This window comes from Mesoplodon densirostris, chromosome 4 (assembly GCF_025265405.1).
Source record: "Mesoplodon densirostris isolate mMesDen1 chromosome 4, mMesDen1 primary haplotype, whole genome shotgun sequence".
NCBI classification, from domain to species: Eukaryota; Metazoa; Chordata; class Mammalia; order Artiodactyla; family Ziphiidae; genus Mesoplodon; species Mesoplodon densirostris.
The window spans coordinates 6053575-6081264 of NC_082664.1; the positions used below are offsets into that span (position 1 = coordinate 6053575).

At 45.9% G+C, this 27690-nt stretch overlaps 1 protein-coding gene across 3 annotated transcripts in view; it reads right to left on the minus strand.

Moving 5' to 3' along the window:
• The window catches only part of EVL (Enah/Vasp-like), a 167138-nt gene that overhangs the window by 117989 nt on the left and 21459 nt on the right, over positions 1-27690 (minus strand). For 2 of the 3 annotated variants that reach the window (XM_060095651.1, XM_060095649.1), the window contains exon 1: positions 6430-6485. The exons of the other annotated variant lie outside the window; for it this stretch is intronic. In XM_060095651.1, the coding sequence (XP_059951634.1) occupies positions 6430-6452 (23 nt within the window). In that variant the 5' untranslated portion in view covers positions 6453-6485. Of the gene's footprint in view, positions 1-6429; positions 6486-27690 lie in introns of those variants that run through there. 3 annotated transcript variants of the gene reach the window in all.

A 27690-nucleotide genomic window follows, 5' to 3' on the forward strand; every position in this document is an offset into this window, starting at 1 on the left:
AACTTGTGCGAAGTAACAGGCCAGCACTGCAAAACATGCGTTTCCTATGAATACGTACACGTTCCCTAAAGGTGAAAAATGTGTACCTCTGCAAAATAGTGACCTTCAGGGCAGAGAGAAGTGACCTTCATGACGAAAAGACAACCAGGTTGGGTTACCCTGAAAAGAGTGAGAAAACATCCCTTCTCCTCAGGTTTTACCAGCCAAAATATGGCTAAGAGCACACTGCCCCTGGCTCCCGGCTCCCGGGCCTCAGCTCCTGCACTGCTGCCAACAGCCCTTCCCTTTATTTCCACCCACCCAAATCCTACGCTTCTGTAAGACTCGCTCCAAGAGACGGCCTGGCCCGGCCCGCAAGTCTCCCTAACTTCCACAACAGAAAAATCAGATGCTCCTCCCAGCCCAGGCACCTTATCCGGACCCCTGTGGAACTTCCCCTGGTTTTCCTTGGGTTCCTTTTCTCTTTGGCCACCCCCACGCCATGCTTTTGGTGTTGGTTCAGCACCTTCTCGGGACAGTAATTCCCTGAGGGCAGGACCAAGGATGACACATGTTTGCATTTTCTACTGATGTTCAGGAGGTGGTTTGTTGGATGAAGGGCTATCCTAATCGCAGAAAGGCCCTCCCACCTCCAAAAGGACACACCTACACAGCTGGGAGACTCTTCTGCAACCATCCTAAGTAACTAGCAAGAGTTACACAGACCCAAGCTGGTGTCCTACTCTGGGGCTTATTCCTCTAGGTAATGAGTCCAGTTAAAATTCTTTCCTCTTAGTTCAGTTTTGCTTTGTTTTCTATTTAAGAGACCAGAATGCTAAGCAAAGAGAAATGGGAGATGGAAACAAAAATTGTTTTATAAAGCAGCACCTGAACCGGTTAACTATGAACTGATTCCAAAATATAAAATGCAAACATTTATAGCAAAGTTTTATAATTTATACACTTCTTTCCTATATGTTATCCTCAAAATAGCCCTTTTCCTCTAAGTGAGGTAAAGAGAGATGAAGTGACTTCTGCAAGGTCCCAGCTTTTAAATTTACATTGTATGAACTGCAGGGGAGTCTGGTTCCACAACGCTGCTTCGCTTTGAGTGAAACTCAACAACTGTAACACTTACTTAATAATGGAGAATAGACCGGTATTTTTTTTTTTTCTTTTTGCGGTACGCGGGCCTCTCACTGCTGTGGCCTCTCCTGTAGCGGAGCACAGGCTCCGGACACGCAGGCTCAGCGGCCACGGCTCACGGGCCCAGCCGCTCCGCGGCATGTGGGATCTTCCCGGACCGGGGCATGAACCCGTGTCCCCTGCATCGGCAGGCGGACTCTCAACCACTGCGCCACCAGGGTAAGCCCAGACCGGTATTTTTAAATATATCTGCGTGGCCATCCTACAGCTAAATTATCTGTTTCGCAAAATAACTTTTGCTTGTGGCTAGACAAACACTCGGCAAAACTGTCAATGAAACTTGTCTGTCCTTCCCTCTCTGCTGCTCTACTTTTCTCTCCCTCAACCCTCAACCCTCCGCCCTCTGCCCATGTACTCCAACCAGGTGCCCCTACCACCCCCTACCAAACACCCACGTGGCTGTGCATACTAATAGCCCTGGGGGATCAGACAGCGTGACTGTAAGCTCCCCGCAGTCAGGGACTGTGACTTATTCAATTAAAGTTATTCTAATGCCCACCATATCAGTAGTGTAGACATTTAATAGTCAGACATTTACTAATCCCTCCTAGAGCTAATACTAGGCTAATAGTTGGTAGTGAGGTAAGATGACTTAAGATATGCCTCCTGGCCTCCAAGAGCTCATACTTTAGTAGGGTAGAAGGATGTGAAAGAAACTGATTGTTATACAACTGCACTACAGTAAGTACTACTGATACATAGCTACATCACTAGGAGCCCTGGGAGCTAAGAGGAGGGGTCAGTCTGTTCTACCCTTGGGGGCAGAATATTCCTCTTCTATTCCCGGGCTTTTCCCACAGTCAGGGAGGTGAGCCAAGTGCCTGGAGCTACAACAGGCTCTGGGCCCACAGGAGAGACTCAGAAAGGCTGTGCTGGCTGGAAGACACAAGGTCAATTCACAGGCTGGCATTCTAGGCCCAGAGTATCAGAGAAAGAAGGACTGAACTGAAATTGACCAGACCCCCATAACTGCTGGGTGACTTCAGGGAAATGACCTCACCCCTTTGAGCCTCTGCTTTCACTTCCTGCACTCACTTAACATTATTTATGGATTGGAGGTCTGGGGACAGTCCCACGTCTCTGAGCCTGTTTTCATTTTTATGTGGGTTAAAGTTACCAGGGGCAAAGCAGCTAGCAGTGTCTGGTACATAGTAGGTACTCGGTGATCAAGTTTCTGTACCTTTCCTTTCCCTGCCCAGCCCAGTTTCCATCTCCTGTTGATCTGAGATTTATTTCCTCACCACAGTGTGAAAGTCACTGTACCTAAATATCTGTTTCTTCAAGGGATTACAGGACCCTGGGAAACGAGAGGGACTCAGCTGGCTTGGGCTCTGGACACTCGAATGGGGTGGTGGGGCTCTCCTCGTTTGCGAACTTCAGGTCTTCCCTGATGCCTCTCATTTTAACTCGTTTCAATACTCCAGGGAAAGGGCAAGAAAAATGCTAACACTTCCCAAGACTAGACAGAAATTTAAATAAAGAGCTAGTTTGAATTTGAATCCAATCCTTCCATAATAATGTTTTACTTAAAAGTAAAATAAAACAAAACAGACCCAAAGTAGTAACTTCCCATTTTTATGTGACTGACTCATTACAACTGTGGATTTTTTTTTTTTTTTTTTGCAGTACGCGGGCCTCTCACTGCTGTGGCCTCTCCTGTTGCGAAGCACAGGCTCCGGATGCACAGGCTCCGCGGCATGTGGGATCTTCCCAGACCGGGGCACGAACCCGTGTCCCCTGCATCAGCAGGCGGACTCTCAACCACTGTGCCACCAGGGAAGCCCTCCAACTGTGGATTTTAAATACTGGAGTTGGTATACCACATTCTTTCTGGAAATAAGTCAGAATAAGTGGCAGGAATTCTAAGAAACAGCGGTTTCTGATTTGGGTTCCATTCTCACTTGAGGGATTATGAAGCCGAAAATCACATTTCAAACTCTTTATTCCAGGGTCGGTAAGGGGATGCAGTCATGATTCTGGGTCTAGAGGTGGAAGAAGAACTAGACAGTATTCCACGAAGCTGTCTCCAGCAGGGCTCAGAGGACAGCCTCTGTGGTGTGCAGTAACAGGTAAATGTTGACTTAAACTATCAGTTCAGCACACATCTCGCCTAAGAAGTTTTTTTTTTTTAAAGCAAAAACACAAATGCAGTGTGTCTCCCAGCACAGCCAGCTAGAATAGCTGGCCTGGTGTTAGGACAACACAGTCTTGCAGTCAGTGGAAGGCAGAAACCCCCTGACCAGCTGGAAAATGCTGGCCCGGCCTCTCAAGCTCTCGGGACCCTGCAGCTCTCTAGGCTTGGGCCCTGGGCCCCGGCAAATCATGACAACCAGCAGCCCATTCTAGAGTGAGCGCATCGCGGAGATTCCTTATGAAATGTGGTCGCAGTTCTCTGGCACTCCTGCAATGGGGGTGTGCTGAGGACACTTCACATTTTTCTCAGGAGGTCAGAGGTCAGCTTTTCGACATGCTCTTCTGAACCAGCACACTCAGCGGGCACCATGGTACCATCTCAGGCCTGCGTTGGGCTAGCCAGAGAGCTTGCCTGCTTTTTCTTCCTTATTAAGTCCTTGTGAAAATGAACTGCGTCTGCCACTTACTAAGGCCGTACTGTGTGTCGAGCAGTTTTAGGCACTAAGGAGACAAAGTTAAAAACAGATGGACGGACAGACCACCTTGGAACTCAGAGTCAAATGGGGAGTAACGGCAGGTAAACGTGTCTGTCAGTCAGACTTGCTTTTAAAATGAACGTGGCCCTTGCACTCTTGGAGTTGGGTGTGTGTGCGGAGGGCTGTGTCCGCAGATAACCTGATGGAGACCCCCAGGGTCCTCTCCTCCCTTTATACTCACGTGGAAAGCGTGCTATAGTTTATTAAGTAAGTTTATGTTATCGCGTTTAATTCTAACAGGATTATAGACTTTCTTGGCAAGAACAACTCTCCCCATGTTCAGCTGAGAAAACCGAGACTTAAGAACGAGGAAGAGGCTGGCCAAGGCCACAGAGGAGTGCACGGCAGGACGAGGACTGTAAAGCAAGTCCTCTGGTTCTCGTCCTGGTGTTCCCTTCCACCGCCGCCCCATGAGCATGCCCCGCTCACGCCGGCACCCCCGCCTTGGCCCACCTGCCCGTACCTGAACTGCAGCTTCTGGCTCCTCCCTGCACCCACCTCCTTGCCTCTGCCTCAGACTTCCCACCTCAACGACAACAACAAAGGCTGCTTTTCCCAAGCCAATGGTTCTCAAAGTCTGGTCCCCAGAACTGCAGCATCAGAAAACCTGGGAACTTATCGACACACAGATCCTGAAGCCCCATCCCAGACCTGCTAGATCTGAAACTCTGGGGGAGGGTTTTCATAAGCCCTCCGGGTGATTCTGCTGCATGCTATAGCTTCAGGACCAACCTGACCTAAACTAAAAAGCTAAGCTCCTCTCGAGCGCCGTGTTGCCCCACCACAGTCACCTGGCCCCCATGCGCATAGGCCCCATGACTAAAGAAGAAAGCCACCTGTCTGGCCCCGTGCAGCCGTCATAAAATGCAATCATACTCAGCAAAATTCTTCAGGGCCAGCTTAGGCAGAAACTTGACGGGTAACAGGCTTCCCCACTTTCTCAGCTCAGCAGAGCAGTGGCCTTTAACTCAACGCCCTTCCACCTCATCAGACCCAGCTCTTGGCTCCGGGACTAGGTGCCGCCACGGTGGGAGGGGGTTTGCTGATATGCATCCCTCCCCACTGACTACAAAATGCAACGAAAGGCTCCAAGCTCGTTCAAGGCAGAAGCCAAGACTTACTCCATCTCAAACAAATGCTAGCAATAAAACATGAGCCTCACTATTATACTACTTTCTACGATGTACAGAGCTCTTCTGTAACCCTCACAAGGATCAGGAAAGCCAATTTTGAAACTCGGATTAGAACCCAGGACTCACGATTCATTCCCTAAGGACCTATCTACTGTTACACGCCAGGCATTAAATAAATTCTTGTTAGTTATCTAATGGAACTATCCTAAAACTGTAAGTTCTGGTCATGGTGTCACCCCATGTCACCAGAGCATGTTGCCACGTGGAAAGAATGTTCTTTTCACAAACCCAGTCCATTAGAAATAATGCAGAGGCACGCTCTTAAACAAAGGATAACTTCCTGGATCCAAAGCCCCAAGTTTATAGAAAGGGCGGGAACAACCTCCGTAGCCCTGCTTTTCCTTGTGGAAAGCTGATAATGCTCTCATCCCCTCCCGTGATTTTGATCAAAAGGCCTCTAGTTTCCTCTTACAAGTAATGAAAGGTGGTAATTCTATTATCATTTTAATGTCTACTGCAGCAACATCTGGAGGGGACGAAAAAGGCCTGTGGAGGTTCCCACACAATCGCTTCTTCGCCCCTCGATATGGTGTTTACGTTCAGTTCTAAAATACACAGAAATTCCATCTGAGAAATGAGAAGCTGTCAGAGGTGAGAAACAAACACACTGTCTTCCGCATGCTCCGAAGAGGTGGAGACCTACCTGCACAAGAATGAGACGGTAACCCTCCCATCCCACCTCCTTTATTTGCATTTCTTGGAGACTATCTCTCTGGAGCACCCCTCCCCACATTCATACCCAGGGAGGAGAGATGGAGGAAAGAGAAGGCCTAAGATTCACAAAAGACTTTAATCTGGAGCATTAATAATTACAGCAGCTGAAAAGCTGACGAAAGCAAAGAAGGACCCTGTTAACACAACACCATGAGGGTACTTCCCAGAAAGCCGCCCAGCCGCGAGGTCACCGTTCACAACGATCAAAATCAGAGCCCAGATCAAACCTCGGCTAAGCAGACAGACGTGCAGGATTTTCACCTTCACCGCTACAGTTAGCGTTTTTAAAAAGAGCAGTCAGGCTCCAGGAGTTTCACAAAGGAAGAAAAACAAAAGGCAGCAGGAGACTCCTTCTGGATAAGCAGTTCCTATTCTGTATTCATACCTCTACACCAGCAACAGCACAGCTCAGATGAGGCACAAGGTGGGGTCCTCGGCACAGCTACACACGATCAAACCAATTACCCACGCTGCATCTGTCCTGCAGTAAACAGCCTGGACCGGTACCACCTCCGCGCCTCCCACCCCCGTGACCGGGAGAAACCCCGCCACAGAAAAGAGCCCTTCTTTTGTGAGAACCAGCCAGAGCCTAAGCTGTCATTACACAGCAAAAACCCAGCGAGAACAAAAACCCAGCAGCAGACTGATGTAGAAAAGCCAGAACATACCTGAATTCTTCAAATGCAAACATGACCTAGTCAGAGACAATTTCCTTATACTGCCTGGTAGCCTTTCTGGTTCGGAGGACAACCATTTAGTCAGTCAGATGGTGCAAAGTGCAGAAGAAAGAGGCGGGTCTGCACCCCCCGACCCCCCATATTCTGAAGTAGAAGGCTTTCTGCAGACGGGCCTGCAGCCTTCAGCCAGCCAGCTGCTGACGAGCAGCAGCTGACAGGCAGGCAGCTAGAGGACCACGTGATCATTCCAGCAAGTCCGATTAACGCAGCGAATGCTGAGGCTCCACGCTGGGAGCTGGGTCAGTCCCAGGCAAGAACTGGGGAAATCACACAACACACGCCCCCAACGAACTGTAAGGGGGATGGGGTGGGGGGCAAGAGCGTAAAGGCATGAGAGCGCAATCTGTTCCCCCGCGCTCTGCTGGGTCACCTCACCCTCCCGCGGCCACCGCTGTGCTCAGGGTCAGGTACAATGACCACCGTGCGCAGCGAACGCAGAGGAGACTGATACCGGGCTGCGTGTTACCGGAAATTCTTCAGAATTCTATATTTTACCCTTCCACTATCAAACATTATTTTAGCACAAATGCACAAGCTGCTCTGGAATGACAGAATTCACATTTTATGCCCAGCACTTTACCACGAACAACATCACCCTGTAGGTCAACCAGGATGCGTGACCTCATCTATCTGATTATTCATTTATTGAGTACCTAATATGTACCAGGCTCCAATTCCTTGAAGTACAAAAACTGCTGTAATAATTTCAGAACAGAAGTTAAGAAAAAGGAAACGAGATGTCAGCCAAAAAAAGAGGAATGTTTCCCTGCTTGTAAAGCCCGAGCTGGCGAGATTTGGCAAGTGAGCTGAGGCTGTGCTCTGAAAGTTGCCATTAAGGAGAACTGTAGCATCTGGATTGCAAACCTTTATACCATAAGGGAGGCAGATCTCAAATAAAAACCGGTGAGTCACTCTTGACTTTTCTTCTCTCCCTCACACAGGTCACTAACACTGATTCTGCCTCAGGAAGGTTTCTTTGAATCTGACCCTCCCCCACTCCCAGACCCACTGCCTCAGCTCTCGCCTTCAGCATTTCCCCCTGAGTCTCTTGCATTAGTGACAGGTCTTCCTTGTTCCGTCCCTTCTCTAACAATCTGCCAGAACAATTTTTCTTAGTCTGATTTTTTTTTTTTTTTTGCGGTACGTGGGCCCCTCACCGCTGTGGCCTCTCCCGTTGCGGAGCACAGGGTCCAGATGCGCAGGCTCAGCGGCCATGGCTCAGGGGCCCAGCCGCTCCGTGGCATGTGGGATCTTCCTGGACCGGGGCACGAACCTGTGTCCCCTGCATCGGCAGGCGGACTCTCAACCACTGCGCCACCAGGGAAGCCCCTTAGTCTGATTTTGATGTCCACCTATTTTAACCCTTAGTTCCTCGGTGGTCACGGGACTGAGTACAAATGTCTCAGCGCAACACACAAAGTCTCATTTCTCCAACTTTCTTCCATTAAAACTTTTCACAAACCCCAAAATTCAGCTAGACACTCCCGGTTCCCAAAATAAGCCAGGCCCCTCTGTCCTCTGGTCCCCAGGCCAACTCGCCCAGATTATTTCTTTTTTTTTTTTTTTTTTGTGGTACGCGGGCCTCTCACTGTTGTGGCCTCTCCCGTTGCGGAGCACAGGCTCCGGATGCACAGGCTCAGCGGCCATGGCTCACGGGCCCAGCCGCTCCGCGGCATATGGGATCCTCCCAGACCGGGGCACGAACCCGTATCCCCTGCATCGGCAGGCGGACTCTCAACCACTGCGCCACCAGGGAGGCCCCCAGATTATTTCTTGCTCCCCACGCGGGCTGCACCCTTCCACGTGGCCCCCATTGTCCCCTCGGCTGCTCCTTCCCCAGGAGCCTGAACCATCCAACCATGAGCAGGACAGTCAGCTGCTCTCTCTGCTGTCCACTGCGCTGCGTGACAGCATCCCGCCCACCCCACATCTATGAGGCCCTTGAGGGAGGTCTGTGTGAGGTTAATGTCTATATTCCCAGGGCCCCATAGAGAGCTTGACAGGGAGGAGATACTCAGTAAAGGTTTGCTGAGCAAACCTCCGCAGCTTTCTTGCAGGGAGAAAAAGCAAGCTAGGGCATGTGTGTATTCACACAAAGGTGCTCAGGATGAAGGTGCTCCTCTTTAAAGAAATGAAGGGATGACGGCCAACTGAGGCGACTGACTGTTGAGCAGGATCCTCTGGGGAATTCTCTGTCCCTCAAACCACCCAGCAATCGTCAACCAAGCCGGCCCAGATGCCTTCCGCAGTATTCCTGACAGCCTCTGCCGAGACCCTCTAGTGACGGCAGCTTCTTGGCGGCATCGTGATAGATCAGAAAACGCAGGAGAGGCAGAGTCACTAAATCACCCAAGTTTAAGTCCCAGATCTGCCACCTACTAACTCTGTGATCACTGGCAGCCTGAGACTCCCTGTACGTAAAACTGGAAGAATGCGGATCCTGCCCAGGCCTCTGTCACAGGATGGGGGCGAGGACCCAACACGGCAGGACTTGTGAAAGTTCTTTACAAGCATGTCAAGTTATAGAGATGTTCTTCACTGTCTTCATTACTTCACCAGGTGGTCTCTCGCTGACAGTGCTGACAGCTGGATGGCTCTTCTTTATGGGAGGCCACCCTGTCACTGAAGTTCTGTCTGTTCCCAGGAGCTCATTTAATTTTTTTCCCCAGGGGGAAGAGGGGCAAGGTATTTCTCTCCTGTGATTCTCAGGACAGGAATACAAGATAAATGGATATGCAGATAAAATCACTGTCCTAAGTCCTTAAAAAAAAAAAAAAAAAAAAAAAAAAGCAGTAGAGTTTACCCAAGTCTTAGGAAGAACAATTTACCCATACCAAATAAAATGATATGATGTTTTGGTTTTTTTGTTTGTTTTTTTGTTTTTTTGCAGTACGTGGGCCTCTCACTGTTGTGGTCTCTGATGTTTTAATTTATTAAACTACCCGGTTAGAGTCACAGATGGAAAGGGGTAGGGGCAAGCTTCTCGAGGGAAAGGAGACCAGACCGAGCACCCACTGCCCATCCTTCCCACCCTCGAGGGTGGGGGTAGTGAACAGCAGACAACCCACAATGACTTGACGGATCTGTTGGTTGGTCTAAAGGTCAAAACCTACATTCCCAGTACTCTTTGCAAGGCATGGGGGAAGCAGCAGGGGCCTTAACCCCCAGAGACTGGGCACAGTGGGAACTGCCAGATGTGCTCTACCATGGCCACCAGGAAGGTCCAGCGTGCTGATGAGGCCTCGTGGGTTAGAGAACCTTTGGACTTCACGCCTGGTTTCCACCGGCGACTCAAGAACCTCCTCTTGGAGAGCTGGTTATACCTTTCAGAGCAGTTCTTTTAAGGTCCTAGTAGAGTTGACAGAAATGGTGAAAAATCGCCAAATCCTAGCACCAAGTGTATTTGAGACATAATTTTATGAGATTCCCCAATTTACTAATAAGAGAACAGAGGCCACAGTGGTTAAGTAACTTGCCCAAGATCACACTGCTGTGAAGTGGCAGAGCGATGACTTGCACCCGGGTAGGTTTGTTTATTTATTTATTTGGCTGTGCCGGGTCTTAGTTGTGGCATGAGGGATTTTTAGTTGTGGCACGCACGCAGGATCTAGTTTCCTGACCAGGGATCAAACCCAGGTCCCCTGCATTGGGAGCGTGGAGTCTTAACCACGGGACCACCAGGGAAGTCCCTCCTGCACCTGGTTAGGTTTAATGCCAAAGTTTTTAACCCCTGTGACCATTTGGGGTTCCAACACCACAGATCCAACGGCCTCAGGCTACCTCCCTAAGAGGACTTATTCCACAGACTGTCAGGCAGCCGTGGCCCTGAGACAGGGTTGGGACATGGCAAACCTTTGAGGTTCCTTCATCCAGCTGGCCCTGGCTAATCCCCAGATTTCACAGCCAGACAAGAGACTGCTAAGGGCTGAAAAAGTGGTTCAGCTGCCCCAGGAAGTAGGAAACCCTGAGTTGACATGGCCTTCGGACCAGACTGGGAAGGAGTGTGCTTCAAAGGCTGGGCAATCGCACCTGACCACTTGATAACTGATAACACCAAAGTGTCAGGAATAGGGACTCCTGACCACTCCACTCCTCTCCAAGTGGCACTTCTGTGACCACACAATGCTTTAAAAAAGAGTTATCCCAGGCCATCCACCAGTGACTCAAGGCTCAGACAAAGCATGCTCCTACTCTGGAACTTATGTTCCCTTTGTAACACAAAGGAATAACCAGACAGTAATTTTTTAGGCTTGTGTTTTTTTAAATGCCACTTACTTGGAACATGAAACTGATATGAACACAAAACTGATAAAAATGGAAGAGCCCCAGACTACCTGCTACCAGGCTTTCCCCTCCTTCCACCAGGGTCAGGCCCAGAGTCAGCCTGGAAACACCAGGCCTAGATGACCTGGCAGCTCCATCGGCGCTGACCTTTTGGGGGCTCTCCAAGCTACACGTCATCACGCTCACCCTTGTCACTCTGGACTCACTTCCTCTTCCCAGTCTCATCCTATGAACAGAAGCCTCCTGACTGGGCCCGGCTGTCCCATCAGGTCCCAGTACTGACCTGCTGCCTGTACTGGCAGTGTGGGCTGCCCGAGGCTTCCGCAGAGAAACAGGCATGGGGATAACAGAGCAGAAGCACGGTGGGTGACAGGAGGTGTCCCCAGACCTGGGACAATCTCGGAAGGCCACATGAGAAGGATGTTTGAAACCAGTGTCCTTCCTTAGCTTAAGGTGCACACGCTCAGCTTGCCAGCAACATGGCTTTCCAAGTGAAATGGTCAATTTCCCAAGAAAGCGAAGTTATGATTTAATTGTTGGCACTGAATCCTCATCATAGCTCCTTTAGAGACTGACAATCTATGAGTTTCAGGCCCTGAGGTCCCATGGCTTTGAGGCATCACAACCAATGTTTCCTCTGCCACTTTCTTAGGTTGTTGGGTTTTTAGGTTTGCACAGCCATGATGTATGAGCAACAAAACAAAGACTGGGCATCTGAGCAGAGACTAGCATTCCCATCACGTGAGCAGGAACACTCTGACATGCACGGGCCTGTACACTTGCGGCTGTGCTGCATACACACCAAGCAGGAGGGAACATAAAGGGAAACCAGCTACAGACAAGACTGAAAATCCGACTCCGTCCTCACGGCCTGGCCGCAGACGTTCCACTGAGCAGGGGATGGAGCATAACAAGGGACGCTCGAGAGCGTGCTCCATGGCCTTCCTGGTCGCACCCCAGCTCCGGATCACCCGCCATCTGACCCCTTCCTGCACAGTCACCCACTCCAGCACCTCCCAGGGAGGACCCACAACTCCTCCTCACTGTCTGCAGAATGGAGTCTCGGCACCCCAGCCGGGCCTTCCCGCCTCCAGCCACTTCCCACCCTGCCAACCAGGGACCCGGACGCAGGGGTCTCCCCGCCTCCTCTCCACAGAGGTTATGGAGAGTGGGGTTCTGAACCCAGTTCTACTACTACCTGCCTGAGAAGCCTTGGGAAAACTCTCTCCCATCTAAGCCTCAGTCTCTCATCTGAGAACGGGGATGACAGCGTGTGTGTGGGATGCTGGGGGGAGGAAGCGCTGGCGCACGTTAACCGCACGCCACGGGAGCTGGTATTACCGCATGCCGCAGAGTCCCATCGAGCCCCTCCTGACCAAAGCCAGCCTACGATAAGCTCTGAAACTCAGCAATTCCTGTGATAATCAACAGCTATTATTTTTAAAATCTCATATACTGTACAAAAGTCTTGTACTGAGGAGTAATCTCTGTCCATCACATGTCTTAGGCCTCTGACCAGGTGAGAGTCACTGGGGACAGTGGCTAAGGGGGCTGGTGACAAGAGACCTGAGGGGTTTAGCCCCTCACAACCTCCGTCAGAAATGTATGGACAGGGCCTTCCCTGGCGGTCCACTGCTTAAGACTCCGCGCTCCCAAGGCAGGGGGCCCAGGTTCGATCCCTGGTTGGGGAACTAGATCCCGCATGCATGCCACAACTAAAGACCCCGCATGCCGCAACTAAGACCCGGTGTGGCCAAATAAATGTTAAAAGTAGAGAAATGGGGCTTCCCTGGTGGTGCAGTGGTTGAGAGTCCGCCTGCCAATGCAGGGGATGCGGGTTCGTGCCCTGGTCCGGGAAGATCCCACATGCCGTGGAGTGGCTGGGCCCGTGAACCGTGGCCACTGAGCCTGCGTGTCCGGAGCCTGTGCTCCGCAACGGGAGAGGCCACAACAGTGAGAGGCCCACGTACCGCAAAAAAGTAAATAAATAAAAAATAAAAATAAAAAAAGAGAAATGTACAGACATTCCAGGTGAAACAACATGCTTGCTATGCAAATACAGTTTCAAGAGAAATCCGTCACAATATGGAGCCACCGGCTCTGAACTCTCCTATTCTGAATCGGTGGGGAGCCCACGAGCAGTGACCTTTGTTTTCAGTCATTTCTAAGCCTTCACAAGGCAGAGCACAATCTTAGGCATAGATTTCTTTGTCAGAGATGTGCTGAATGCACTGAACGTACTTTTATTCCAGTTGAATTAACCTTTCAAAAAATTTAAACCACACAAAACCCTCACCTCGTTGAAAGCACAGGGAACGTGTGAGTCCTGCTCCAATAACTCCACCCCCCAAATTACATGTCACCTGAACTATGTAACTTCAAAACAAAAGTTTTAAAGACATCCCTTACCTCCATTTTGAGAATTCTATTTAAAGTAAAAGCTATCTTTGGAGAAATGTCTATTTAGGTCTTCTGCCCATCTTTGGATTGGGTTGTTTGTTTTTTTGTTATTGAGCTGCATAAGCTGCTTGTATGTTTTGGAGATTAATCCTTTGTCAGTTGCTTCATTTGCAAATATTTTCTCCCATTCTCAGGGTTGTCTTTTGGTCTTGTTTATGGTTTCCTTTGCTGTGCAAAAGCTTTGAAGTTTCATTAGGTCCCATTTGTTTATTTTTGTTTTTATTTCCATTTCTCCAGGAGGTGGGTCAAAAAGGATCTCGACATTTCTCCAAAGAAGATATACAGATTGCCAACAAACACATGAAAGAATGCTCAACATCACTAATCATTAGAGAAATGCAAATCAAAGCTACAATGAGATATCACCTCACACCAGTCAGAATGGCCATCATCAAAAAATCTACAAACAGTAAATGCTGGAGAGGGTGTGGAGAAAAGGGAACTCTCTTGCACTGTTGGTGGGAATGTAAATTGATACAGCCACTATGGAGAACAGTATGGAGGTTACTTAAAAAACTACAAATAGAATTACCATATGACCCAGCAATCCCACTACTGGGCATATACCCTGAGAAAACCATAATTCAAAGAGTCATGTACCAAAATGTTCACTGCAGCTCTATTTACAATAGCCAGGACATGGAAGCAACCTAAGTGTCCATCATTGGATGAATGGATAAAGAAGATGTGGTACATATATACACCGGAATATTACTCAGCCATAAAAAGAAAAGAAATTGAGTTATTTGTAGTGAGGTGGATGGACCTAGAGTCTGTCATACAGAGTGAAGTAAGTCAGAAAGAGAAAAACAAATACCGTTATGCTAACACATATATATGGAATCTAAGGGGAAAAAAAAGGTCATGAAGAACCTAGGGGTAAGATGGGAATAAAGACACAGACCTACTGGAGAATGGACTTGAGGATATGGGGAGGGGGAAGGGTAAGCTGTGACAGAGTGAGAGAGTGGCATGGACATGTATACACTACCAAACGTAAAATAGATAGCTAGTGGGAAGCAGCCGCATGGCACAGGGAGATCAGCTCAGTGCTTTGTGACCACCTAGAGGGGTGGGATAGGGAGGATGGGAGGGAGGGAGACACAAGAGGGAAGACATATGGGGACATATGTATATGTATAACTGATTCACTCTGTTATAAAGCAGAAATTAACACACCATTGTAAAGCAATTATACTGCAATAAAGATGTTAAAAAAATAAAAGTAAAAGCTATCCAAAAAAATCATTCTACGATTAAGCAAACACAATCACAATCCATTTTTCAGTCTACCACTGTTCAAAAGTAGGAGTTTACTGGTAATTACTTCTTCATTCCTGTCTACATCGATCCCTCTCACCCAATAAGCACTCTCTAAGTATCTGTACCAGGTTATTGAAAACTATCCTTGCATTCCCTCAACAAATTTCTGTGTGAAAAGCTAAAGCCCTCAGTTTCATATTCTAGTGAAGGAAGTAAGATAATAAATAAGAAAAAGATGATAAAATAGGGCAAAGTACCAGAGTGATGGGGGAGGAGCTACTGAACTTAAGAGGTAACAGGAAAGGCCCCTCTCAGGTAGGGATATGTAAGCTGAGATGTGAATTAACAAGTAGGGACAGTTGTGCGAATACCAGGGCAAGATCAGTGTGGGCAGACAACACAGCTGGTACAGAGGCCCGAGGGAGGAGGAAACGAGCCTGGCTTCTGCCCTTTCACACAGTGTGGCTGGAACGGAGAAGGAGCAAGTGGAGGGGGATGGAGACAGAGGGGAAAGCAGGGCTTTACCAGCAGGGAAGCTGCTGGAGAGCTTTAAGCAATGGAGTACCATGACCTGATTTTCATTTTTAGAAGGAAATGGAAGTGGGAGAAGCTGCTGCAGCTGTGCAGGTGAGAGATGGTGGGCTGTGGACTCCCGGGGCAGCAGCAGATGAGAGACAAGTTGATGGGTTGGGGGTGTGTTTTAGAGAGTCTCTGTCACAACTCAGTTGTTTCATGTTGTGTTTCATGAAACAGGGCAAAGACTGAAAATATTTCAACAGAAATACTAAGACACTGGACTTCCCTGGCAGTCCAATGGCTAAGACTTCCACTGCAGGCGGTGCAGGTTCAATCCCTGGTCAGGGAACTAAGATCCTGCATGCCAAAGGAAAAAAAAAAAAAAAAGAAAGAAAGAAATACTAAGACACCACCAGGACCATGAGCCAAAGGAAGTGGGAGCCCCATGAGAGGAGGCCCTGCCTCGTCTTTACTGTTCTACCCCCAGGGCCTGGACCACAGAACCAGTCAATAAATATCTGCTGAATTAACGAATCAGCAGTTTGTAGATCTAGAGAAGATTTCATAAAAAGATGAAATTGGGTTAAGTCAGCAGTCCTCTTTCCAGTGCAAGCATCAAATAAAAGGGCAGATGATCTTTTTGAATGAACAAGTGCAGCTGCTCCGATGTCACCCAGATAGACAGAAATTTGCCGAGAGAGTCTTACCAGGAATAAAGGGAGAATCAAGATATAAAAGCACGTAAAACGAATTCCTACATTCAATCAAGAACCGTGGGCACCTGCTGTGTGTCCAGCAATGCTCTATCCCTGAGAGGGGAGGGAGGGTGAAGGAAGATTCAGACACGTTTCAGGTCTCTCCAACAGTTAGGAACCGAGCACACAGACGAACACAACCACAGTACGAGAGTCAGTACTAGTCAATCAGTATGCGAGGAGTCTGGAGCCGTGATGTAGGACTTTACAGTTGGGTTTTTTTTTTTGAAATTTTTTTTTTATACAGCAGGTTCTTATTAGTTATCCATTTAATACATATTAGTGTATATGTGTCAATCCCAACCTCCCAATTCATCATCCCCTCAACCCCCCCCCACCGCCGATTCCCCACTTGGTGTCCATACGTTTGTTCTCTACGTCTGTGTCTCTATTTCTCCCTTGCAAACCAGTTCATCGGTACCATTTTTCTAGGTTCCACATGTATGCATTTATATACATTTGTTTTTCTCTTTCTGACTTACTTCACTCTGTATGACAGTCTCTAGGTCCATCCACGTCTCTACACATGACCCAATTTCTTTCCTTTTTATGGCTGAGTAATATTCCATCATACCTATGTACCACATCTTCTTTATCCATTTGTCTGTCGATGAGCATTTAGGTTGCTTTGGTTTTTCCCTACTTCAGCTCACTGTTCTTATCAAGACCCTCTTGAACCCTGGTTCCCTCGTGCAGCTGCTGATGAGCTTGGAGTGTGAAGGGCTGGGCTGTGGTCCCAGCTCCACTCCTCACCAAGCCGAGTGCCCTGTGGCAAGGGCATTTTACCAGAGGCTCAGCTTAGTTACCTATAAAATGGGGACCATAATTCCTGTCCTTCTCCCTCACAAAGAAAGAGAGGGTCAGATACAACAGTAGGTGTGCCAGTGTTTTGTAACTGTGAGTGCTACATAAATAAATGTGTTATTCTTTTTTTTATTATAAAGTTATTTATTTAATTAATTTATTTTTGGCTGCATTGGGTCTTTGTTGCTGTGCGCGGGCTTTCTCTACTTGTGGCGAGCGGGGGCTGCTCTTCGTTGCGGGGCACGGGCTTCTCATTGCGGTGGCTTCTCTTGTTGCAGAGCACGGGCTCTAGGCATGTGGGCTTCAGCAGTTGTGGCTCGCAGGCTCTAGAGTGCAGGCTCAGTAGTTGTGGTGCACGGACTTAGTTGCTCCACGGCATGTGGGATCTTCCAGGACCAGGGCTCGAACCCGTGTCCCCTGCATTAGCAGGCAGATTCTTAACCACTGTGTCACCAGGGAAGCCCCAATAATGCTATTCTTAACAACAAAAGAAATGATCCTTTTCTACTTTGTGCTATCTGAGATCTTGATAAAGCAGGAATTTTAAGTATTCATTCAGGTCAGATAATTAGATGATCCATAAACGCAATTTACTACCCAAGTGACCAAGAGAATTCAGATGAACATCCAAAATTGTGGGAATTCAGGGCTGAAAGGACATGGAAGTCAAATTAGTCAAACCCCACTCCTGGGTAAGCTACCTAAGATGCTTATATCCTCCACAAGCACTCATTTCTGTCAAAGTATAATTTTCAAAAAGCCAAAAACATAACTCTCACACAAATATATAGTATGCATGTATTAAGTAAGTCCTTAATGAGGGAACCAGCAGGATGGCAAAGCTGGTTCAAAGGTGGTGAAAAAAACATATAAACTCGGTGGAAAAAAAGAATGCTGTAATAATCTTGCCAAATTAGATACAAAACTGGTTAGTATCCTACAGAGCAATTAAACTGTAACTTTTGAGGTTATCTCTTCTACTAAACAGAAATCATTTAGATCTCTACTGGACAGAAAAAGATCACCTGTCACTTATCAATTTTTCACAAGTTAAAATCTAACTTTACAAGAGTAAGTCAACTCCAAGAATATCAGATCCCCTCAGACAGGTTTGCTAGACAATGCTCTTGAGGGACACTGGAAGGGCACATAATAATCAATTTGCCTTTTCTCCAAGTTTTAGGCAATTTTCCTAAAATATCTAAACCTAGCTTATTATCCATTCCAATGAACTGGGTGGAAAGGATAAGAAGTTCTTTCCTATCTGGTCCATTTTTTTGCTTCTGCCTCATTTATATCCTCTTAATTTGTAAAAGAAATCCTTCAAATAATTGAAGTCAATTCTAAATTATTGCTTTGTCTTCCTAGGTCAAATCATCTGAAATTTGGGGGGCCCTATTTTCCAGAATTTCCAGCCTTCAGTGCTTCTCTGAATTCTCTCCAACTATCACACTTGTGAGTCTCTTAAAGACAAAAAGGGAACATCTGATTCATAGGCACTGATTCACAGAGCCCCCTCCCCCAGGCTCTGGCTATTCTGAGGCAGTTACCATAATTAACTCTAATTTCCTAACTTCACAAAACCACCCCTATCACTCCTTGCTTTCCAATATAAAGGTGCTTGGAAGTCACAAACCAAACCCACTACAGAGAGGCACATATAAACCCAACCCACACTAACTGCACAATAATATGAAGTCAAAGAAGAAATCTAATGAATCAGAGAATGTCTTGTTCATATCTGTATTTTCCACAGAGGCTAGGAAATTAGAATGAATAAACAAACAGATTAATTAAGTAAATGCTCTAAAGAACTGAAAGAATGAATGGATTCCAAAGGCTTTGGCATGTTAAGTGTCTCTTAAGAGGCTAAGTAAGGAAGGGAATTTCCGGGGACTAGTCCAGTGGGAGCCTTCAGAAATGGAGACTGTCTTAGTCCGCCCGGGTTGTGGCGTAATGGACCACGTGGCTTATAAACAATTTACTTCTTACAGTTCTGGGGGCTGGAGGTCCGAGATCAGAGTGCCAGCGTGGTCAGGCGAGGACCCTCTTCCAGGTCACAGAGCTCTCACGGGTCCTCACACGGTGGAAAGCACCAGGGAGCCCTGCGGGGTCTCTCTCACAAGAGCACTAATCCCACTTCTGAGGGCACCACCCTCGTAACACAGTCACCCAAAGGCCCCGCCTCCTAACACTATCACACAGGGATTACAACATGTGAATTTTGGGGGGACGCGAACATTCACATCATAGCAACGACCAAATGAATGAACACTGTGGGAATTTCTAGCACCTACTGGCAAGGCAGGGATGAAGATATTTGATTTTGAAGGCAGGGAAGAAAAGGAGGGGTATAAATGCATACATGTAAAATCAACTCACACAGGTCTGAAGGCACCTATGCTACCCTCAAAGCCAGCAGTCCTCTCTAAGGACTGAAGTCTAGGCACCAATCCAGGCCATGCAAGCTTTTCCTAATCTGCAAGCACTAAAAAGGAAAACCTTCATTTCACACATGTTCTGAGAGCAGAGATAATGACAAAGAAATTACATGAATATATGCCTAAGAGAAGTGTAATCTGAAAAGTCCTGCTTTAGATAAATGTATTTTTTTCCCTCTAAAAGCTAGTTTTTCTTTCTCATATTTTATTTCTGATAATCAGGCTTTCTCTGTTTCTGATTTCCTACTAAAATGTACAGGGTAGTGTTTTTCCTCATCCAAAAGAGCACTGCTTCTTAGTTTCCAAAAAAGTTCCATTTGCATGAATCTTACAATGGTGTTTATATTCCTTCTTAGTAAAAGCTCTGACACCCAGCATATAACCCTGGTGTTTAAATTAATAGATATGAGGACAAACTGATTAAAGACCTTCCTGTGGATTGCTAGTGCTAAGCTGGGATATGTTAGGTAGCTGACTAAATTTGGAACTGCAGTTGTTTTTTAAAAGATGTATTCTTGTTAACATGAAAAAAAAATGAGCACTTGATCATTTTCTAAGCCTCAGTCTCAAACCATTCAACTCTCCTATGATACTACCTTCCATGGGCTCACAGTAAATACTGAATAAAAGAAAGAAAAAGAGGGCAAAAAGGACACAGGCACTGAATGAACCAAACCTTGAGAGCCACTGTATGACATCAGAAGAACATGGATTTTGAAGGATTTCATAGTTTTCATTGATAATGAGAAGTGGCCTAAGAAAATGTCAGTCCGATCCTCCCACTTTGACCAAAGAAAGAGAAAAACACAGCACCCTGTTTAGGGTCACAGAACTACTGTCAGAGCTGGAATTAGAACGGAAGTCTTCTGATTTCCAATTTAAGTGCTTTTCCTTTACATCAGTGGCTCTCAAAAATGGGGTCCTTCGCCAGCTGTGTGAGCATTACTTGGGAGCTTGTCAAAGAGGAAAATTCTCAGCCCTGTCCCCAGACTAAGGGAATCAGAGACTTTGGGAGAATGGAACCCAGCAAGCTGTATTTTTTAACAAGCTCTCCAGTGGAGTCTGATGCATGGTCAAGATGGAGAATACTGACTGCTCTAACACCAGTGATTCTCACCTTGGGGGGATTCTGTCCTCTTAATCACTACAGAACAAGTTAAAACCCAAACGGCATGAAGACGTCAATTCTTTTTTTTTTTTTTTTGCCATACGCAGGCCTCTCACTGTTGTGGCCTCTCCCGTTGCGGAGCACAGGCTCCGGACACGCAGGCTCAGCGGCCATGGCTCACAGGCCCGGCCGCTCTGCGGCACGTGGTATCTTCCCGGACCAGGGCACGAACCCGTGTCCCCTGCATTGGCAGGCGGACTCTCAACCACTGCGCCACCAGGGAAGCCCAACGTTAATTCTTGCATAACTTAAAATAGCAAAAAACTGGAAATAAACTAAATATCCTCAATAAGGGATTGCTCAAATAAAGTACATATACAAAGAGTCATTATAAATATAGACCTACATTAACTGCCTAGACATTACTACTGTTGAGTAAAAACATTAGAGGATTATTACAAACTGTGAATTATTGTATGATAAACACTTCCAGAAATCATACAATAAAACAAGTTATAGAAAGGCCTATAGTGTATTCTCACTTATGCCCCATCATATACAGGCACACCACAGAGATATTGCGGGTTCAGCTCCAGATCACCACAATAATGCAATAAAATGAATCACACAAATTTTTTGGTTTCCCAGTGAATATAAAAGTTCTATTTACACTACAGCCTATTAAGTGTACAATAGCATTATGTCTAAAAAATGTACATACCTTAGTTAAAAAATACTTTATTACTAAAAAATGCTAACCATCATCTGAGCCTTCAGCGAGTCGTAGTAGGAACATCAAAGATCACTCACAGATTACAAAACAAATAAAATAATAATAAAGTTTGAAATATTGCGAGAATTACCAACATGTGGCACAGAGACATGAAGTGACTGAGCAAATGCTGTTGGAAAAATGGTTCCCACAGACTTGGAGGACGCAGGGTTGCCACGAACCTTCCACCTGTAATAAAATAATGCAGTACCTGCGAAGCGCAGTAAAGCCAGGTCGGCCTGTACATCACATACAACGCAGCGCAGTAGTTACAGACTAAGTCTTCAGATCACAGAGCTCACCACTAAGGAGCAAATTACTGCACTGCTGTCAACATCAGTTTCCCTCTGAGTAAAATGGGGGTAACACTGTCATCTCATAGGGTTTTGGTGAGAATCAAATGATGCAATGCACATGGAGCCACTATGAAACAGCTCTTAAGCTGAGCTGTTTCATTATTACTATGCTTTTATCTGTGTATGTATGTGCATAAGGAGATGTTCGGAAGCATGTTAGCCAAAATGCTAACAACTGTTTATCTCCAGGGGATTGAATATGCCCTGGTCATCTGTACTTTATTTTTTTTACTCTCCTGTACTGCTGAGTTTTTACAATGAATAGGTATGGTTTCTATAAAAACAACAACACTGCTTTGTATATACCCTCCCAACATACAGATAAGCGTACTTATACGAACGTGCTCTCTATTCCAATAGAATTCACGTGATAGGCAGTATCTCAAATTAGAAACAGAGCAAGCTGGGGAGCCTGAGACCCCGGGCCTGGAACACTGCTGAATGAATGAAGGAACAGATGAAGTGAGAGGCAACAGAGTGCAGCAGTGCTGAGTTTTGGAGCCAAACGGCTGGATTCAAGTATCAGTTCTGTCAATTTCTAGCTATTAAGCTTGAACACTTCATTTTTAACCCGTCTGATCCTCCGTTTCCTCACCTATAAAATGGGATTGTACCAATTTATAAGACTATTATGTGGATTAAATGAAACAGTAGACGTGAAAGCAGTTTGCATTTAGTAAAAGTTCAACGAAGGAGTTCCTTCCCTCCAGTCTCAAGTTTGCGAATGACAAACTGTGTGACACTGGACAAGTTCTCAGTTTTTCACCTATAAAATGAGTATAACATTCACCTACCCCTTGGGATGCCGTGATAATTATGTAAAAGCTTTTTGTATAGTATCAGATACTATACAAATGGAAAGACTTACTGTGATTATTATGGGAGTTTTTTGGTTCACTTTATTTTATAGCCTCTTGGCTCCAATAAACTAAACTTGGACAGCCTTTAAAATCTGAGAAACATGCAGATTTTATTAATTAGTAATAATTTACTGACCTTCATGAACGTTCCCAGAATAGCCTAATCCCTGTCTACCTGAAAGTAAAGTCTGCCTTGATCTGGCTGGAATCACTGCCTCCCAAGAAACCCTGGTCTACTTCAGCCCGTTGCTAAAGACTGCACGGAACGGGGGAGCTGGCATCAGTGCTGGGTGCTTGTGGTTTGTTCTCCTGATGAGAAAGATGGGAACTCTTGCTAATTCCCACTGTTTAAGAGGAAGTACTAACCCATCTGAGTTGCCTCCAGCTGAAACCCTTACCTAATGGACTCACCCACGCTCTCACTGTGGAGCACCTCAGTGACAGCTGACATCTACAGAACCCTTTAAAAGCAGTTCTCCACACCGTCTTCTACGGCCAAAGAATCATCTGCCATGGCGGGCAAGGCAGGGATGATTATGCTGACTTTAGAGGGGGGAAACTATGGATCTAAGCGGTTAAAGTGCCCTGATCAAAGTCAAGCCTTACAATGCCAGCCATGCTTCATAACAGACAGGGAACTGCACATAGTGTTGGATATTTTGAGTATGTCAGCTATCTCCCACGTGGTATAACACTGATTGTTGTCAATTAATGTCTCAATTTGATGGCTATCAACTTCAACTGGTCTACCTGACCGTGGAGCATCGTCTAGCAAGAAATCTCAAGCACGAAACTTCGCAAACCACTTTTGACATGTTTGATCAGTCGTCGCACCTTCTCCATACGCTGCTCAAATCTTTTTTTGCATTTCAGTTGTGCTTTTTACCTTTCTTAAAATAATAAAGCATAATATGCCGAAAAGGTTGCTTTTTTCTTCCATCTTCAATACTAAAATGGCTACACAAAAATTTACCAATTTTGCTAAGTTTTTTAAAAATGCATGCTGATATGAATGCTGTCACAATGCAACCTAACAACATTGTTTCAAATGAAGTTAAAGACAACTAAGTGCTAAGAGGCAGCTTACGTAAAAAAACCGAACGAACTTTTTGGCCAACCCTGTACTTCCCTTTGGGAAAGATGAGAGGGGAGGGAAAATAAAGCTGTGCCTTTAGCCCTGCTTAGTCAAGGGCGGGGCCAGAGGTTGACACCAGGTAGCAGAGTCTGGAGTTGACTTACATCAGGATCACTCTTCCCTAATGCAAACAACCGAGAAAGATATGTATGTTTATGCCTCCTGTTGACTTATTCTGCCCTAGTTTTGCAGGTCAGCTCACTGTCCTCCTGAGTCTGAAAGATCCACAGGACCACAGGCTAGCATACCAGAAGCGTCCTTGGACATCACTTAGTTCAGTCTCCTCCTTTCACAAACAGATCGATGGTGACGGTGAGGCTCAGAGGAGGGAAATGACTCACCAAGGCCACCAGGGAGCTTGGGCGGCGCAGGCCCAGAACCCAGCTCTCCTGGATCCAGGCCCAAAGCCCTCTTTACCGCCTTCCTCAAATGACTGACCTCAGACCTGCCTCCAGTGACAACAGCCCTACTCCATCCTCGCTCCCTGTGCCCTCCCTGTCCTGATCCGTTCCTCCCTCGGAATCGAAGTCATGCATCTTGGTAAGTGGACGCCCAGGATATACCACATGCTCAATGTGGCAGTAAAACACCCCAATCTCCAGACCTTTACTACATAAGGGATGAGCCTACATGCTGATTAACAGATACAGGATGGCCATCAACCTGCCCTTTAGGCACGAACAGCAACTGACAAAAGGAACTGAACTGTCCTTTCCTTCTGCTTCTCAACTTCCTCAAAGCTTGAAATTCTCAACGAGAAGCCAGATAGCTATGTTAGCCATACAAGAAGTGAAGGAGCTACACTCGGGCAAACAATTACATTTACAAGTGATTTAAAAAATGGATGCAATAGCAAACATGGGGAATATTGAGTACTGACTGAAGGCTAGGATCACAGATAAACGGAGTATCTGGAACTCCACTGCTGTGAATTTTTGAGCAGTGCAGGGCTGTGACTCCTGAGCTTGGGACCTGCTGGGGCCCATGCTTTCCAGCCAAAAGGACAAGTCACTTGTCTCTTTGTGCCTCAGGCTCGTCACCATGAAAAGAGAGCAGTAACAGCACCTACCTTCTGGGAGGACTGCAAAGATAAAACGAGACAATGTGTGTTCAGTGGTTAGAACAGTGATGGCATGTGAAGAGTACTCATTAATACAAGCTATTGCAATCCTTATTACTGAGTACATTCATTGAGAAACAGAGTTCAGATCTTACCAAGCTGCACTTTTACATTTAATCACATTTTCACAAACTATAAAAAAATTAAATTACTGCCCAGAGAAAGATGACTTCAAAAGAGAGAGTACTGGAAGAAACTAACTTTTAGTCTTTAGAAAGTTTTCTGAGCTTTGCTGATATCCTAGTACATGCTAGATGGTATTTTTTTTTTTTTTACAGTTAAAGCATTTATTCAATCGTTGTTCTTATGAAATTTTCACCAATTAGGCACTCAGCAGTTATCACTTACTTTCCCAGGCAAATAACCAACCTTGGTGGAAGGGAGAAGGGGTAAGACGCAGGGCCCCCCGCCGTATTTTCCCAATTCTTCACAATGCCCTCAGATCTCTGCCACCCAGCATCAACAATCAAGATGAGAGGCACATGGGACGTACACTGTCCAAAATGCTTGGTGAGTGAAGCCATCAGGAACAGAGGTAAAAAAGGATAAAACAGAAATGAGAGATTTATTATATGCTGTAGCAAGTTAAAAATGAATGAGGGGCTTCCCTGGTGGAGCAAGTGGTTGAGAGTCTGCCTGCCGATGCAGGGGACGCGGGTTCGTGCCCTGGTCTGGGAAGATCCCACATGCTGCCGAGCGGCTGGGCCCGTAAGCCATGGCCGCTGAGCCCGTGCGTCCGGAGCCTGTGCTCTGCGGCAGGAGAGGCCGCAGCGGTGAGAGGCCCGCGTATAGATAGATAGATAGATAGATAGATAGATAGATAGATGATAGATAGATGATAGATAGATAGATAAATAGATAGATAGATAAATAAATAAATGAGTAGATAGTCAAGTGACTTTCAACAAAGGTGCTATGACAACTCAGTGGGGAAAGGATAGTCTTTCCAACAAATGGTGCCAAAACAACTGAAGTTCCATACGAAAAAAATGAACTGAGACCCTTACTTCATACCATATAAAATGGATCATAGACTAAGTATAAAACTATAAACCTCTAGAAGAAAACATAAGAGAAAATCTCTCTGACCTTGAGTTAGGCAAAGAACAATCCATAGAAGAAAGTATTGGTAAGCCGGACTTCATCAAAATTAAAGATATATGTGCTTTAAGACACTGCTAAGAAAATGAAAGCGCATGCTACAGACTGGGAGAAATCACATATCTGATAAATGCTTATATCCACACTGAGTAACAAAATCTCAAAACTCAACAATGAGAGAACAACCATAATATAAACTGAAAATAACCTAAATATACAACAATGAGGATTGGTTAGATAATCTAGCTACTTCCAGTCAATGAAATACTAGTGAGTTGTTAAAAAGTTGACAGAAGGATAGAAGGATGGGTATATGGACTGAGAAGTGACAAAGCATATATAGTGAAATGGTGGTGGAAGTATAGATATTTACTGGATAATGTGATTTTTCTAAGTCTGAAAATTTTCATACGATGTTGAAAAAGGTTAAGCTCTAGAATACTTCATAACACAAATATGTCATCAAAGGTGATGTACTGGTAAATAAAAAAAGATTACAAAGCTGTATGCATAGTACAAATCCACAATATATACATTTTTTTTAACGTGCGCCTGGTGGAAAAGGACACACAGCAGAAAGTTAACAGTGACTCTCGATGGATGATGTGATGACAACTACTTTTCCTCTTATTTTTGCTGATCTGTCGTCTTCAAATTTTTGTATAATGATCAAATATTCTTATGATTTAAAAAAAGAAGAGAGGCCAATAGCCCGGAGATGGAAACAACCTAAGTGTCCATCATAGGGTGAATGGATAAAGAAGATGTGGCACATATATACAATGGAATATTACTCAGCCATAAAAAGAAACGAAATTGAGCTATTTGTAATGAGGTGGATGGACCTAGAGTCTGTCATACAGAGTGAAGTAAGTCAGAAAGAGAAAGACAAATACTGTATGCTGACACATATATATGGAATTTAAGAAAAAAAAATGTCATGAAGAACATAGGGGTAAGACAGGAATAAAGACACAGACCTACTAGAGAATGGACTTGAGGATATGGGGAGGGGGAAGGGTAAGCTGTGACAAAGCAAAGGAGCGGCATGGACATATATACACTACCAAACGTGAGGTAGATAGCTAGTGGGAAGCAGCCGCATAGCACAGGGAGATCAGCTCGGTGCTTTGTGACCGCCTGGAGGGGTGGGATAGGGAGGGTGGGAGGGAGACGCAAAAGGGAGGGGATATGGGAACAAAAAAAAAAAAAAAAGAAATGACACTGGACCACCGGGCTAACCCAGGATAGCTGGCACACCAGCAGTCTCTCTTGGGCAATACTTAAAACTTGAGTTACAGGCCTGGGTGATCACTTGTCACATAAATCCCTGGTTTCCTCTGAATTTCAGTTTCCTTGCTTGTAAAATGGAGATACAGGTCCCTGCACATCACTCAGGACTAATATGAGAATCAACTGAGTTAAAATCCAATACTATTAAAATTTTAAAATATTAAAAAAAAAAAAAAAAAAGAAGAGAGGCTTCCCTGGTGGCACAGTGGTTGGGAGTCTTCCTGCCAATGCAGGGGACACGGGTTCGAGCCCTGGTCTGGGAAGATCCCACATGCCATGGAGCAACTAAGCCTGTGCACCACAGCTACTGAGCGTGCACTCTAGAGCCCGCGAGCCACAACTACTGAGCCCACGCTCTACAACTACTGAAGCCCACACCACGCCTAGAGCCCGTGCTCCGCAACAAGAGAAGCCACTGCAATGAGTAGCACACGCAACGCAACGAAGAGCAGCCCCTGCTCGCCCCAACTAGAGAAAGCCCGTGCACAGCAACAAAGACCCAACGCGGCCCCCAAAAAACAATAAATTAAATAAATTTATTTTAAAAAAAGAGGTGCCTTAATAGCAGTGAGGCAATAAATAATTTCAGACAAGACTGATTAGAATTTACTTGATCACAAACTTGGTGACAGAAAACACTCCCTCCAAAAACCTTTAAAAAGTCTTAAGCTTATTCAACATATATTCAATGAATAAGTCTTTCAGCCAGCTACTGCCTACTCGCTGAACTTTGTGCCCAATGTTGAAACTTATAACAATTAGGGCTGCGCAACTTGAAATGTACATATCAGAAAGAGCTGATAAAGCCTTGAATTCTGCACCAGTCACACCATATCCACATCTTAACTGGAGTCAACAATTTGTAAGAACCACTGACAAATTAGAGCCTGTTATACAAAGTTCAAGTGAGCAATGTGTTCAATC